The 15,602-nt window shown below is 49.8% G+C and overlaps 5 protein-coding genes across 5 annotated transcripts; 3 read left to right on the forward strand and 2 right to left on the reverse strand.

Moving 5' to 3' along the window:
- Nucleotides 1–749: 749 nt before the first annotated feature.
- Nucleotides 750–1,686, forward strand: VFPPC_01308 (cytochrome oxidase c assembly domain-containing protein; the record flags this gene model as incomplete). Its single annotated transcript, XM_018281158.1, has 2 exons — nt 750–1,047; nt 1,133–1,686. 2 exons carry the CDS (start codon nt 750–752, stop codon nt 1,684–1,686), a joined length of 852 nt encoding a protein of 283 aa, XP_018149722.1.
- Nucleotides 1,687–2,475: 789 nt separating this feature from the next.
- On the reverse strand, nt 2,476–3,511 carry VFPPC_13050 (hypothetical protein; the record flags this gene model as incomplete). Its single annotated transcript, XM_018290827.1, has 2 exons — nt 2,476–3,348; nt 3,404–3,511. 2 exons carry the CDS (start codon nt 3,509–3,511, stop codon nt 2,476–2,478), a joined length of 981 nt encoding a protein of 326 aa, XP_018149723.1.
- A 3,023-nt stretch (nt 3,512–6,534) lies between these two features.
- VFPPC_13051 (phospho-2-dehydro-3-deoxyheptonate aldolase) lies at nt 6,535–7,988 on the forward strand (the record flags this gene model as incomplete). Its single annotated transcript, XM_018290828.1, has 3 exons — nt 6,535–6,580; nt 6,841–7,620; nt 7,681–7,988. 3 exons carry the CDS (start codon nt 6,535–6,537, stop codon nt 7,986–7,988), a joined length of 1,134 nt encoding a protein of 377 aa, XP_018149724.1.
- Nucleotides 7,989–8,305: 317 nt separating this feature from the next.
- On the reverse strand, nt 8,306–8,896 carry VFPPC_01309 (MFS transporter; the record flags this gene model as incomplete). The annotated part of the gene is made up of 2 exons (XM_018281159.1): nt 8,306–8,769; nt 8,833–8,896. 2 exons carry the CDS (start codon nt 8,894–8,896, stop codon nt 8,306–8,308), a joined length of 528 nt encoding a protein of 175 aa, XP_018149725.1.
- Nucleotides 8,897–9,184: 288 nt separating this feature from the next.
- Nucleotides 9,185–10,388, forward strand: VFPPC_13052 (ribosomal protein L50, mitochondria; the record flags this gene model as incomplete). The annotated part of the gene is made up of 2 exons (XM_018290829.1): nt 9,185–10,000; nt 10,062–10,388. The coding sequence occupies 2 exons, from the start codon at nt 9,185–9,187 to the stop codon at nt 10,386–10,388; spliced, it is 1,143 nt and encodes a 380-aa protein (XP_018149726.1).
- Between the last annotated feature and the right edge of the window lie 5,214 nt (nt 10,389–15,602).

The raw sequence follows: 15,602 nt of genomic DNA on the forward strand, positions 1-15,602 counted from the left end.
GGGTAGCCGGTAGCTGGGCAATGGATATGTCATAGGACCCCATGTGCACTTAGGTAAATCTGTCCATTTAATTGTGTGTTTTGACATAAACTGTTGTTCTGTAGGATACGAAGCTCCCTGTTGCAAAGCATGCGAGAGTCTTGACGCGTGATCATGCCTCTCGACGCCAACTCAGAAGCCGGATCCTCGCATGACATTCATCGTAGCAAGCTGGTCATCGCCCAGACCTATACGTTCAGTCACGGTCCAAGTATCTTACCATTATTGACACCAAGCCAAATGAACGTTGGCACTTGCTCGGGCTGTGTATCGGAGTGCCAGTGAAGCCTTTTGTCCAGAACGGAGAAGGCTGGGCGTTGCCTCTCCAGTTCTCCCCAACCGCCAAATATGCACAATTCCACTTCCACATCTACTCTGTAATCCGTACTCAATCGGCCATTAAGAAATTCCATCAATGTAGAAACGTAAACACTAAAATCAATACCAGTTTCTGCACATGCAAAGTAGCAACACTCTCCCAATAAAATCAGGTGCTCCTCTACCTTCCCTCCTGTAGCTGCTGTGCCCGAAAATTTCCCGCCCCAATCACAAGCGCCGAATTCACCACTCAGCTGCCCACTCCCAAAAAATCTCACGACGAGCCGATCCCTCAGGCCATTTCTCCAGGACGCCCTCCCCAAATCGAACCAACTTGACATTTTCCCTCCCACGTCAAGTGTTTCTGCAACACAAGTCCCCTTTAGCCCACCATGGCGTCTAGAATGGGACCCCGAAGCGTCAAGGACGCAACACGCTTCACATCGACCATTCCTCACGCCACCTCTAAAACAGCCGGTGCGGCCGGAGGACGAGCTGCAGCGACGACACCGAAGCCCTCGCCACGGCTTCCTGGTGAGACTCCAGAGCAGAGGGTTCGACGGTTGAGACAGGCGCACATTGCGGCGCAAAAGGCACAGATTAGCCGAACGGATCGAGTTATCGATGCGTCGAGGAGGTTTTTGGACGTGGCGCATCGATGGACCGTTGGTGGCATCGTCGTCTTCACAGGTACGACTTCAGAACCCTTTCTACACAATTACATCAAGTCATGGCAATCTATGAGTCTCAATGCAGATACTGACAATCGACACAGCCGTCGCAGGCGTAGTCAGCGTCTACTCCGTCTGGGACATGCTCCAGTACAACCGCGCCCGACGCGCCGAATGGATCGAAGCCCAAAAGAAACTCGAGGCCGACTCCCTCGCCGCCGCGCGTATAGCCTACCTCAAGGGCACTGCGACCGAAGAACAGATCCTCTTGGTTGAAGAAGCCAACCGCGAAGCTGAAGAGAAGGGCATCAAACTACCGCCGCTCCTGTCGCCACCTGAACACCGGACGCATTTCGAAGAACATTTGAAACCAAAATTCTCAGGGGAGGAGGATACTGAGAAGCAGGAAGGAAAGGGTGTATTTGGTGTTTTCTCTGGCCTGCTTGGCAGCTCAAAGGCTGCTGAGACGACGACCCCCGCTGCCTCCACGGCAGTTGGTACTGAGGGTGGTGTAGTGCAGTCCATCGAGACCAAGGCGAAGGGTATATGGGAAACAGAGAGGCAAAATCAAATCAATGGCGGTAGTTTGGACCAACTGGGTTTGGATACTGGCAGTTCAGGGCAAAAGGCGGGCAAACGCGGCTGGTGGCCGTGGTAGCCAGACAGAGATGATGAGTTTGCCTGCTCTGGATTGGGGGAACTACTTTTCGTTTCATATGCTCTGTGATCTAGCGAGGCATGGGAAGGAGGTGGAATGCAAAAACATGTATCATATCTTTGTAGATGGGCTGTGCATTAGATTGGCGTTAGGAGTCGTTTTTGTATGTAATAACATCGGGGGTTCATCCCAACTACTTGCATATTGACACTAAATTAAAACAATGGCATTGTCGTCACCGGGAATTCTACTATGGGTTCTGATGTCATCACTTTGTAGCAGGGGAAGTATTCTTAGAGAGAAATTAAATTCTTGATGGTAGTACAAAATACAGTGCTATGGAGTCGAACCACGCCATCCAGTCGGCGTGGTGAAATATTTGTAATGCGCCGGTACAGTGATAGCCGATAGTGTAGCCTGTGCGCCAAGATATTCTGTATCAAAGTTACAAAGGAAATGCCGCTTCGTGGTGTAGTTATAAAAAAACCAGAACCTCATGAAATCGCTAGTTCACAAGCGTGCCAATGCCAATGTGCAGTTAAGCACGCTCCCTTTTTATTTGCCCAAATTCAACCCAATGTCGCGCCTCTTTGTCTCCCAGTCAATGGTGTATTTTTAAACGATCCAACGCGTTCTAAACTGACACGGATACTGTACAGGGACAGTTTTGTGCCTCTTCAAAATGTCCCTCAAGTGGCACGTGCCTCCTCTTTCGGAACTCAACGGCCTTTACCCAGCCTGTGATAGCTGCTTCAATATCTTGAGCGTTGTCGTCCAGGATCTCCCCTTCTATGAGATCACGATGTGGTTGAAATGGCCTGGAACTTTGAGCCGGCATTTTTCACAATCTGACCTGTATCCTATGCTAAAGCTCTTCTTCATGCCGGGTTGCCATGTCCAGCTGTTGACGGTATGCTTGCTGCGCTGATGTCCTTTGCGGCTTGGAGACGGAGAAGACGGATCATTGTCAGATTCGTAGTGCTGTGCATGATGGTGATGAGAGTCGCAATCAATCATAGCGTTGGGGTGTTCCATTGCGTGCATCGGAGACGATTGTTCGGGTATCGCGTCATGACTTGGACTCAGCTGGCTTGGGTGAACAAACTGGTCCTGACAATCGTCCATCATCATGGCGCCAGCTGCATCAGCTGCGTCAGGCATATTGGGGTCACCAAGCTCGGAGATTGGTGAAGGCAGCCGTCGCGTGTTTTGCAAAACCTGCCAATCTGGCCCACCGGCCATGGCTCTTGGGACAGTTTGATCTTGCGAGATACCGACGACATGATGGCCAAGGTTTGCAATGCCATTGGGGGTTATCTGGCTTTGCCCAGCAGCGGCCCATTCATGATGTTGTCCCCTAACTTGTGCAGCAAAACTTGGCTGGATAGGTGTGGGCATACGACCCGTTGACTGGTCAAGCATTAAGGTAGATGGCGGTGCGGCTTCATCGTGAACTGGAGGTGGTGAATTGACAGTATCCATCATGTCCATCTCGGCATCTTGTGGTGGCGCCATGTCCCCAACTGAAGCAGATGGACATGGTTCGAGCTGAGGGCGAGGGCCAACGGAGGCAGGGCTCGCATTTAATGGTACAATACTAGGAGACGCATTATGCTGGTTTGGTCTTGGAGGGTTTCGAAGTGGAAGTGACTGAATGCGTTTCTAAAGGATGATTAGCAATGGACTTTGGAGGATGGAATGGCTTGCTGTCGTGTACATTTCTATGTTCTCCAAAGCCAGAAGCGGCATTGGCTGCTTCCTCCTCATCTCTAAACCGCTTTCGTCCCGCGTCGACAGCTTCCATATACTGTTGTGTAGCAAACATCTTCGCTGGCCGATTTAATCGGATGAATTGTAATACAGACTCGAAATGTACTTATACGTCGGCGATAGGACTCCCGACAAAGGTCGATGCTTGCCAAAAGGTCAACAATTACAACCGACCATCAGTTGGTAGCTGTAAAGGCCGATAGCAAGCACCTTGATGGCGAGTGATGGCCAGGTAGTAGACGTCTTGTAGAGAGGCTGGGTGGACGAGTTTTGACCGTGTGACTTCTCTCGGAGGGATGGTAGGAAGGATGCGGGGGGGATAACAGAAGCACTGAGCACCAGCTCTTCTTGCTTTTCTGGTAAAGCTTCGCGGAGAAATTGATTGGTGGTGGACAACCAAAGCTGAGAGGAAGCACGACGGAGCCGCAGGCAGCGAGTCGGGTATCGGCCGTGGTCGGCGTGAGGGGGAAGGCAACAGGAAGCTTGGCCCTTGACCAGAACGGAAGTGTGTGGCAAACTTGACTCCCAACCAGGGCGTCTCAATGCGCCAGGTTCGTGTCTGTGTGTCTGGTGGTCGAGTGGTGTCAATGGTCTGGTCTGGTCTGGTCTGGTTGCACAGAATACTCCCGCACTACGGACTAGGACTAGGTTAGGGGTCAACCAGTCTGGTGGGCTATGACGACAAAATCAACCTGGCCGGTGGTTGGGATATCAAGTGCCGACAACGTTGGAAGGGAGGAAGGGCCTTCAACATGGGGAGCAAAAAAGGAAAAGGTCTAGCAAGGGCACGACATCAAAGCAGAATGCGATGAACCCGTTTCATCACCCAAAAACACGAAGGCAAAAATAAAAAGAAAGAAAATACTAGCTAGTTGTGTGCTGGGTTTCAAAGCCCGTGTTTGTCATGTCGCTAGTCCAAAACACGAGGACAAGGCTTGCAAACACGGGGAGGCAAAAGGAGTCGAGACAACAGACCGTGACTGAGCGTGGCGGCGGACCAGCGCCACCCAGGCTTCCTAGGAAGACAATGATTGCAATTAAATGTGACAAGTATTATACGGAGTAGTGTCGACGGAAAAAGTCAGGGGAAGACGCTCAATTATTCCAATTGCGGTCAGCTTGCTGAGGCGGAGACTCTTCCCAATGGAGATCTGAAAGTCGATGTTCCTCCCGCGACCAGGGAGGATACGAAGTCACATATCGGTCGAAGTCTGGACTCGGAGGCTAGGCAAAGACCCTTGATTCAACATAGTGTCTGGTGTGTTGTGGAGGGCCAACAGCCTCACATTGGGGTTGGTCGAGATATGAGTTGATTCATCAGTACTGTACAACCGCACGTCAGAGTCAATCCACTATTGTCTTGGAAAAAATCATTCCCATACTCAGACCAAACCCGTAACCCGTGCCATTCATGTCAATGCAAGGGGGGCAGGTAAAGTACGAAGTCGTAACCTTGAATTGTCACCAGCAGTGAATGGCACACATCCGGCACTGCACTGAGTGATGGCCAGGATGCCTGAGAACAAAACTTTCCGGGCTGTGTTCTCGACTGAGTCTGGTCTGGTATCAGTGTTTGGTTCCATTGGGGACACTGAGCCTCAAGCCAATGTTTTTTTACATCCGCTGTTTCAGAGCTGCCTCAACATGGCGCGTGTATCGTGCATCGGCATGGCTGGCGTGGCTGTCAGTTGGGAGCGTGTCAGGATTTCTGGATGGTTTTGTTGACGAAACATCAAGCATAAAGTCTGTCAATGGATTTGCAGCCCTAGACCACGCTGCCGTGCAGTTTGATGCATCTGATGACGACTTTTCCGTGACTTGTGTCAGACACTCGCATCGTCAGATACGCTGTTGGCGTTGTATCATCAAGCAGGTTGAAACCGGTGGTGAGAAATTAACAGTTGTCAACCACAATTCATTTTAACCTTGACCGAAACACCAGCTTACATGTCCATCGAGCAGCTAACATGCATCCGTCCACGGAGCATTCGTACTTTAGCATAATGCCTTTGCGATACGTGCTTTAGCCTGCTGTGTCTGCAGTTTCGTCCCCTCCAGAAACGGTGAAGTGCATCAACAAATGGAAATCTGCATTGCCTATTGGATGCTGCATAGGGTAACATGTGCATATCCAGACCATCCAAAGTGCGTGCAGCGGGAGAAATCATATATTAATTGCGACACCGGCAAGGGTCCAAGGCGGTCAGGCCAGCATTGGGCCGCGGACTTGCCAGACTGCGTTTGCACATCTGAGGAGTCTGCGTCCCTTATGAGAATTCCCAAAGGATTGATAGTTGAGCTAATTTTGTCCATCTTGGTTCGGTGTGTTCCATCGTACCACGATTACCCCCGATCTAAAGTGCCAACTTGGATCAATCAGGTCATACAAGTGCGACTCGTACGAATACTCATCCTGCTTATTACTTGCCTCGTCGAGTCGAACCAACTGTAAATGGTCCATTAGTCATTGTGCGACCCGCCAAAAGTGACGTACATTCCTGGCGGAAGCAACCAAACTTTTAATGCTGACTGTCCAAACTGTCGTGCATTGAACAGAGCCGAAATCTCAATAAAAAGTGGGTGTGCAATTGAGTTGTGGATTCATTTGATCAATTGCATCTCGCACCATGTGGGAGGAGAGTGGCGGCCACCGACACCGTCGTCCACTTTGCTAGGAATCTGGCTTGACTTGACTGGACTTGCCTTGACTTGCCTGCACAAAATGGTGGGGTCCCTCCGAGGCTGCTCCGATCAATCATTTTTTTCTGTGTGCCGTCTCGCAGCTTGAACACCACTGACGTGCCCATGCTTTTCTGACTCATTGGATACTTGACAATTTTCGGGCCCTTTAATATTGCTGCCCAGTATCAATTGCAACTTGAACTGTCAGGAAAACGTGCTTCAGTAATTATTGCTTCTGCTTTCCCCAAACAGGACATCTGCCGTGATCTTTGTCGGCAATCATCCCTCTCAACCACGGTAGTAGGGTAGCTCATCCCCATCAAAAGCTTGTGACTCGAGATTTGGTTGCGCCAACATCCTCCTCACCATCAGCATAGACTCCAATTCAGTCTCAAAATGCCTGCCCTTGATTTGCAGCCGCTAGCGGCCGATGATACCAGAAGTAAGTGTTACACGAAATTACTCTCCATTGCCGCCTCGGTTAGGCCTGCGCCTGTTGCAAAGGTTTCAGCTCCGAGTTGAAGTGGCAGAGCACATGGAAGATAATAATAGTTGTTGGCTTGTCCGCAAAAATGGAAAACAGTGCTTCATGTTTCCATTTTTAAACCCAAGATCAAAGGACGCGCAGTGGCATATATGTCTTTATGCCCTCGCTAATTCAACACCCAATTGCCGAATCTATGGAGCTAACAACTTTCTTAGTCCTCGGCCAGGATCCTCTGATCCCTCCCGCTCTGCTCTCCTCTGAGCTTCCCATGACCGATAGTGCCATTCAGACCGTCATCAAGGGCCGAAATGATGCTGCCGATATCGTAATGGGCCGCAGTGACCGACTCTTAGTTGTCGTCGGTCCTTGTTCTATCCACGACCCTGCTGCTGCTCACGAATACGCCGCCAAACTCAAGGTCCTCTCCGAGAAGCTGTCCGACGACCTCTGCATCGTCATGCGTGCCTACCTCGAGAAGCCCAGAACAACTGTTGGCTGGAAAGGGTTGATCAATGACCCTGACATTGATTCATCCTTCCAGATCAATAAGGGCTTAAGAGTTTCTCGTCAACTCTTTGTCGAGCTTACCTCTGGCGGCATGCCTATTGCCAGCGAGATGCTGGACACCATCTCTCCTCAGTTTTTGGCTGACTGCATCTCTGTTGGTGCCATTGGTGCCCGAACCACCGAGTCTCAGCTGCACCGTGAGCTGGCCTCCGGTCTGTCTTTCCCTGTTGGGTTCAAGAATGGAACTGATGGAAATCTTGGAGTTGCGATTGATGCCATTGGCGCTGCCGCCGCCAAGCACCACTTCATGGGAGTTACCAAGCAGGGACTGGCTGCTATTACTCGCACCAAGGGTAATGAGCACGGCTTCGTCATCCTTCGCGGCGGAAGCAAAGGTCCCAACTTTGACAAGGAGAGTGTTCAGGCTGCCAAGAAGTCCTTGTCAGACAAGGGCCAAAAACTTGCCATTATGATTGACTGCTCCCATGGTAAGCACCTAATACCGTACCGCCACTGTTCACAATGATTGTGCTAACCCGACTCGTCAGGTAACTCCCAGAAGAATCACAACAACCAGCCCAAGGTCGCAAAGGTCATCGCAGACCAACTCAAAGAGGGCGAGAAGGCCATTGTCGGTGTCATGATTGAGTCTAATATTAACGAGGGTAACCAAAAGGTTCCTTCCGAGGGCCCCTCCGGACTCAAACGTGGCGTCAGCATCACTGATGCTTGCATCAACTGGGAGAACACTGTCACCGTGCTTGAGGACCTTGCCGCGGCTGTTCGAACAAGACGTGAAGTCAACGGCACCTCCCCTAACGAGGAGGCCAAGGTTAGCATGCTTGAGGAAGATTAAGCCATACTCGAGCTTCTGAGAGCCGCTCGCGGAGCTATGATGATGTCATGAATGTGGGCAAACAGTCGCGGGCAAGGACACAAGCAGAGCCAAGCAAGAGCCAACTGTTGAGAGTTTTACAAGCCGGGATCCAAGGAAAAGTTTTTGTACATATATGGTCATAGAAGACAAAAAGAGGGGTTTCATATTTGCAAATATTGGACAAATAAAACTGATTCCAATACCTTCAAGATATCCTCTATAAGCACCAAATCCAAGTATGTCCGTAAACGCCATTCACATATATAGCTCGTATCATCGTCTAAAACACCAAGACGTCATTGCCGCTCGCCGCTCACCGGTGCATAGTTAATGTCCTGCCGCGACATTGCTCTTTTGTCCCGCAGCTCGACAACTCGCTTGAAAGCAGCCCATCCCAACAGGCCAACTGTTCCAAGGATGAAACCCCACACAATAATCTTGTCCTTGTTGCTGTCTCGCTGGAAGCACATGGTGACAACGTTTTCCTCCTTTGCGTCCTTGCAGAAATCTATGCCTTGACTGAGGCAAAATGATTTCGTGCACTCTGAGCATGACTTTGACAACGATCGCGGAGCTAGACCAATATTCTGTGAGGAGTCGCCTGAAGAAGCAGCGGGAAGGTCCGTGTCGAATAGAGAGTTGGAAAATGGAGAGCGAAGGCGCAGCGAGTTCGATGAAGAGTCTGATGACTGGCTTTTAGGGCCCAGCGGGATGATTGTGCTGTTCTTGAAGCATGTGCATTTGCAGAACGTCGGAGCAGCTAGTTGGAGTCAAGGTCAGTTGTTGCCGAAGACTTTCCTTCCATGTCAGGGAGGCGGCTTACAGCTTGCAGAAACAAGAGCAAATAAAGTCGCTAATATTAGCGCGATGAGCTGTGTCCGCGCCATCTTGGTTTCTTGTTCCACGCACGGCTTTTAGGAACGAGCGTGAAGACGAAGCTATTTGATGTCGAATGTTGGCATTGTAGCTGTTGCAGGTTGGATTGGGTGGGTCCAGCCGCCTCACATACAGATGGGACCCGGTTGGTCTCGCGACGCCTGGTTGGTCCCCTGGCTTCCGCACCAAAAAAGTTGGCCATGCAATCTGTTTGCTCTGGCATGATTGAAGATCCAACCTTCAGACTTGCACCTACACGACGCCGCGTCTAGGTGTGTTGGCGGCCACAACTCTCAATCATGGCTAGAATACCACATATGCGGAGGCTTGCATCTCTGCAATTGGCCATCGCGACACCTTCCTCGGCCACCCGAGCACCCTTCGTGGCATGCCGAGCGATATCAACGACCAACGCCGCAAGAGGGAAGAACACAGAATGGGTTCGCGGAAAGCTGTGGAAAGGCGATGCCCCTGGCCCTGAGGATCCCTATACGCAACGAGTTGAGCCAGAAGAAGTCTCAAACCTGCCTGAAGAGGCGGCTGAGTTTCAACCTCGAACCGATAAAACTCCTGCGGCTGTCACAGCATCCAGGCTGACGCTGCCACCGAAGCGAACGGAAGCGACTTCAGAGAAGGACCTCAAGTCATTGGATGCCACATATGTTCCTGCCACTGAGGCAGAAGGTCTTGAAGAGATTGGAACATTGAATACTTGGTGGGATCAAGAGGGCCACTGGGGAGAAGAGAGTGACTTCAAGGGCTTTCGCAGCTCCGAAAAAGTGGTGGACAGGAATGTCGTCGAAGTCTACTTGCGGCAGGCTGTCGTTGAAGCCCTTGCCCTCCAGGAAACCGGTGCATTTCCTGAGTGGGCAACCAAGAAATGGCGGGAGGGATCTCGAAGCGAACTGGATCAAGTTCTGGCCGCAGAAGTTCAAGTACAAGGCGGCCAGGCGTCACTGAAGGGGGATGCCGCTGCTATTGCTCAAAGGCTCACTTCTGAATCCACGGAAACCGAATCAATTGACAGAATTGCGCCTGAAGAAGCCCGCGAGATGGTCAAGTCATGGGATGCGTCATGGAAGGACCTTGTCTTGGATGACCAACTTAGATTTGCTGTATGTGTAACCCTCATCCATATGTTTCTTTGCGCTATTCATTGTCTAACCCGTGTTGTAGCTTCACAAACGCCTTTACCAGCTCACAGGCACCCACATCGCCGATGCTAAACTAGCCGCCGCCGTCACAGTCAAGCATGTTTTAACTCTGGCTTCCAAGAAACCACAGCCCAAGAAACTAGCCCAAGTATTGGAGTTGCAAAACGATCTTCAGCAACTTGGAAACGTCAAGATCCACAGTCGCAAGGTAGGACCCATTGAGAAGGAGACTTCTTTGGGTCGATGGAAGGTGATTGAGGAGGAGTTGACGAAGCGAGGCTTGCCTGTTACGGGCACGGCGGGCATGTCGAAGAACAAGGAGAGAGATTGGATCTCAGGCAAGATTTAAGTGAGGCCATTGGAGTTGACGGGTGTCTGTAAGTGTCTGAAGTGGCACTGTGTATATGTACTGTGACAAAAGATTAGGATTAATCCAACTACTGATACCAGTATGACCTGTGAAGGTCTTGTCGATTGAGGGTGAAACGTGCCGAGCGCATGTAAAGAGGCCGATCGTATGATGCATATTAAATAGGAATATCGGTACAACTCCATCGTCAAATTTTCAAGCCGCATTTCTCCCTGATTTCTGACGCCACTGTTCACCATATCTCGCAAGCAACCAAGTCATTACTGCCGTGACAGATATAAACAACCCAGATATGGTACTGAACCAGCCGACCCCAATACCCCGAATTGCAGGCAAGCACACAGCCGACCCAGCGGCAGCAAACATAAACCTGGCAAGATAGTTGCCCGCAACAGCCACTGAACTCAGTCCCTTATCCTGCAACACATCAATCAGATATGTATTTAGACTAGGCAGACAGAGAAGCTGAGCAAAAGCCTGCAAGAACATGACAACCACAACCAACGGTATACCTCCTTTTTCTTTCTCAATCGCCCATCCGTAAATAACCATGCAGCCAGGTATGAATAGCCCCATGATGAAAAATGAGGTATTCAAACGATCCTCTGGCACACGTCGGCCTCGCTTGCGTATGTACCTCGCCACAACATAATCTGACCAACGGCCACCGACAAGTGTGCCGAACAAATATCCCGACCCGGGGGCCAGGTAGAAGAGTGCCGATTGCAGCGGGGATGTCAAGTTGAACCGGGGGTTGAGCACATACCGAATGGGCGTTAGGAGGGAGTATTGATTCCATATCAAAGATGATACTGCCAAAGCTGTTATCCACAGATTGGGATATACAAGAAGCGGGTGTATGACTTTCCAGGGGTTACTCATTTTGCCCAGTTCAAGCACCTTTTGACACCGGCTTAGGTTCTCAAACGTGGTCGGTTTCTCAGGAATAGTCTCCGGAAGAAGAAACAAAACCATGATCGTAGCAACAAGCCCCAGACCAGATATGATCCAAAATATCACCCTCCATGTCGTGTAAGTAGTGACAATACCACCCAAGAGCGGCGCGACACTCGGCCCAATTAATATCCCAGACATGAATAACGACAGCGCACGCCCCCTATCAGTAGGGTGGTATATATCCCCGACGATTACTGACCCTACTACCAAGTATGCCGTTCCTTGGAAGGCAGTCAGCATTCGGAAGATAAAGTACGCCGCCACGTTCGGGGCTGCAGCTGTCCCGGCACTAAATGCCGTGAGGAGAACGCTTGATGCTAGGAACACGGGTCGTCGACCTATGGATTGGGCGAGAGGGCCCCAGAGAATGGGGCTGATGGCCATGAAGACGAAGAACATGGCGTTGGAGATGTTGATGATTACGCCGGTGGAGTTGAGGGAGGATGCTACTTCGGGGATGGCGACGAGGACTGCTGTGGAGGAGATTGGTGTGATGAAGCCGCAGAAGCTGACGGTTGTCATGATGGCAAGACGGCGGGATCGGGTGAATCGGTTGTATGTTGCTCTGTCGCTGTGGATTGAGGTTGTCTCATTATTCATTTCGGGATCGTTGCTTGAAGTGTGGTTATGTTGGGTTTCATTGCGATAGAAATGAGAGGCTGTATTTTTTAATCGTTCTTGCTGTGATTCATGGCTTGAGAGCACCGCTGATTTTAAAGCTATGTCTTCGATAGTATGATTTTGATGTGGTTCCTCTTGAGAAGAATATTTTGTAGTGGAAGGCGCCATCTATTCGTCTGGCCAGCAATTGCAAGACCGCAATTGTGAGCTGGCGAATATGGCGTCGAGAGTTCTCGTTGATACTCCCATTTATTACAACCGCCCTCAGAATAGAGGCTACATGTAAGCATAGTGTAAGAAGTCAAAGAGACCAAAGATAACAAGTTAGATGCATATTGAAGCTTCGGTATGCTTTGGGCCGATGATCGGGCGACCCATCGGAGAGAATCCCGTCCTGGCTGTATCACCAAGTAGAGATCCACAAGGAACAGCTTCCCAATAACAGAAACTGGATGAATCAATAGTCATAAACTTCAATTCGCAATTTCTGGCGGATAAATGGCCGTGGGGGCTAATGTCCGTTTGCGCTAGAGCGTGGTTGCAACCTGAAGGAAAGAATCTGTAACATCCGGAGTAGTAGCTGGAGGAATATTGTACCTGGTTGTTACACTGACGCCAAAGTGCAAAAGATCTTGAAGCATGAACCGCTTCAAAGAAAATATGTTCTCGCATTTACCTACAGCTCCTTGTGCTTTGTGTATCTTCTAGTTGGAGAACTCTCTACGGAATGACATGGAGCCGATAGCGCTGTTAGATGGAGTCTGCTATTATGAAGGCGACTTCTTTAGCTAGACAGCCAACATATCAAGATGTTATAAGCTCAACGTAATAAATCTGAATTGTTCTTTGACTAGGACGTTCACACTGGAGAACTTGACGACGCCGCGCCACAAAACGGATAACATCAACAATACCAAACCTGGCCCCAGTCGTTTCTCACTTCTTGCTTCTTCCCGTGCCACGTCAAGCGAGCCATATAAAGAGCGGTGGCAATGGCGCCAACGCAAGGGACATCTTTGATCCCAGTCAGGTCAATCCAAGGATGGTAAACAAAGTTGAAGAATTCGCCCAAAATGGAACAATCTATTTGTCATTGCGACAAATGAGGCTGCTGGTGCATCGGGAAGTTCTATGCGGGATAGATTGCGTGGTTTTCGCCATTCCAAGTCGGGATGGTCAACATTAAACAGCTTATCAAAACACGACGGTGAAATACTACCCTTGGCCTTTTCTGAAGTAGAAGTGGTCCGCACCAACGGGCGGGTACGGCTGGAAGATGGGGAGGGTCGGATGAGCGGTCAAGATGATCATCTTCAGCGTTCGAGAAAATTGCCAACTTGGCAGCATGGGATGGGCTCGCAGATGAGATATCTGCAACCACTATGTTTTATTACGTTGTCGGTCGTATAATACCTCTCGTAACAGCATCTTCTCTGAATAGTCGTTTCGTCTATCCCAGAACGAGAATGTGGCCCTGTTAGTGAAGCAGAAGATACAACTTGCAAATTCCCCCAGGTGATGGATCAGGCGGTCTGAAAATTTTCAACTTTCCTGTCCCTGATGTCCACCGACTCGGAGGTGTCTTTTACATCTCCAGCTTGAGATAATCATTGCATCCAGATGCAAGGAAAAAACAACGCCAAACGCGGGTGGCTGGCTTTTGGAAAGGCCCATCGCGAATCTTTCTGCCACCGCAAGTTTGCAGCCTCTCATGACCAGCAAATCAGTCGATGCCATCAGAGCAGTTGGTGTCCACTGCAATTCCCACTGGCAGTTCCACTCCAGTTGCACTTGTGGTTTGGTTTGGTTCAAGCTGATCATGCAGCCTCACATCCTCTTTGTTGGACCATGCAGTCCCACCAGATTGTCGTTGTTGTTCCCCGACCTGCAGAAGCGTAAGGTCCAAGCAGTGACTGTTTGCTCAGACGGTTAGCTTGGGTCCAGATACGGCCAGATATTGACGGAAAATCCTGTTCTCCACCGCATGGCCTCAGTCGCGCCATTTGTGCTGCATCGTGGTTCACGGCTGACAAGTCGAGTCGAGTCCATCTGCCGCCACCGCACAAACCGCGCATTCTGATCTGGTCTATATAAGACGGCTGCCCATCCACCGAGATTGGACTCTTTTTTTTTTCTTTCCTCTCCAAGTAGAGATTCATCTCGAAAAGAAAACGCCTTTTTAACAACTTTTTAAACATCTTTTTAGGTTTTATACCTTTATAACACATATCACAATGGCTGGTAACTGTGGCTGCTCTGGCTCTGCTAGCTCTTGCAACTGTGGCTCAAGCTGTATGTCTTCCCCGAGGTTCACATAAATGATCAGAGTGAAGCAGCAACTGACTTTGTAAATACAGGCACCTGCACATCATGCGGTCGATCATTATAATTATGATTGGTCGCCCCCTTATACCAAGTTGTTAACAACCACAACGTCCTCGACCCGGGAGGCTTTAACTAGCACTACTCGTGGGGAGAGGGGGCAAACACCAAAAAAAAAATAACGAAAACACATAAAGATATGCTATAAAAAATTGGTCGATGGGATTTTATTCATCGAAATAATTGCTCTGTTTAATGCACACTGTCGGAAATGGGTTTGTTGGACGCAACGGCTCATGAGTTTTTAACGGATTGTTTGGATTAGATTGGCATTGGTAAAGGCTTTATGAAAATGGATTTTTTGGATACTGATATTGACGCAGCCTGTTATACCCCGGGGTTATTTAACTGCTAGTCTATCTCTTGAATATAGTTTTCCTTTGTATTATTTGCCGGCCAAGGTGGTGTGTGAATGTACCCGGACTGTGCTATGAGATGAACCCATGGCGGCCCAGTTCAGCATCTTTGTTGATTGCATTACATGGAATTGTGACCGTGGCTTTGAGACCCTGTGTGTGGCGGTTTTACAATGACGCTGGGAGGACGGAGATTGGCAGAGACATCCAACAATTGCCTGTTCTGGAGATTCAGGATGGCTAAGGTGAACAACCTGCAGTTATCAACCAAAGGTGTCATCTGCTTGCTTCGCAGTTATTAGCCAGGGCAACCAGTTCAATGGATGCTATCATGATGCCAGCAGAAGAGGCTTGTGTCATGGCTCCCGGTACACATGCTAAATTGCGAACTGTTCCAGCCACTGCCACGAGTCTATCTGGCCATTTCTGGCAAATGTTGCGGGAGCGGCTCATCCACATTGACTAGATTCCATATGGACGAGAACAACAACCTACCAAGCAACGTCAATTTCCTGACAGTTCTACTGTCTGGCTCTGTTGCGGTGATGAAAGCCACAGGCATTGCACCGACTGCCCGTTCGCCCCACGTCGCAGCCAATGAAGACATGGACGGCTCACGTGGGTGGAACTGCTTCGGCCTCGGTTGCGCCCCGGATTCCAGTTGAGCAATTGATGGTCAATGATGAACTGGCACCAGAATGTTTGGTGCCACCAGACCAGAACAGGCCGAAAGCTGCAGTCAATCCAATAATAAAGTAAGCAAGGCTGCTGCTGGTGTAGCACCGCAGTTATTGCACTTGATTTTGATGGAAGGGCTCCAAGGTTCAAAAGTTGTTAGCCAGCACAAAGGACGTGTAATAATCCTCCCGACAAACTT

Source organism: Pochonia chlamydosporia, chromosome 1, assembly GCF_001653235.2.
Source record: "Pochonia chlamydosporia 170 chromosome 1, whole genome shotgun sequence".
In the NCBI taxonomy this organism is placed as follows: Eukaryota; Fungi; Ascomycota; class Sordariomycetes; order Hypocreales; family Clavicipitaceae; genus Pochonia; species Pochonia chlamydosporia.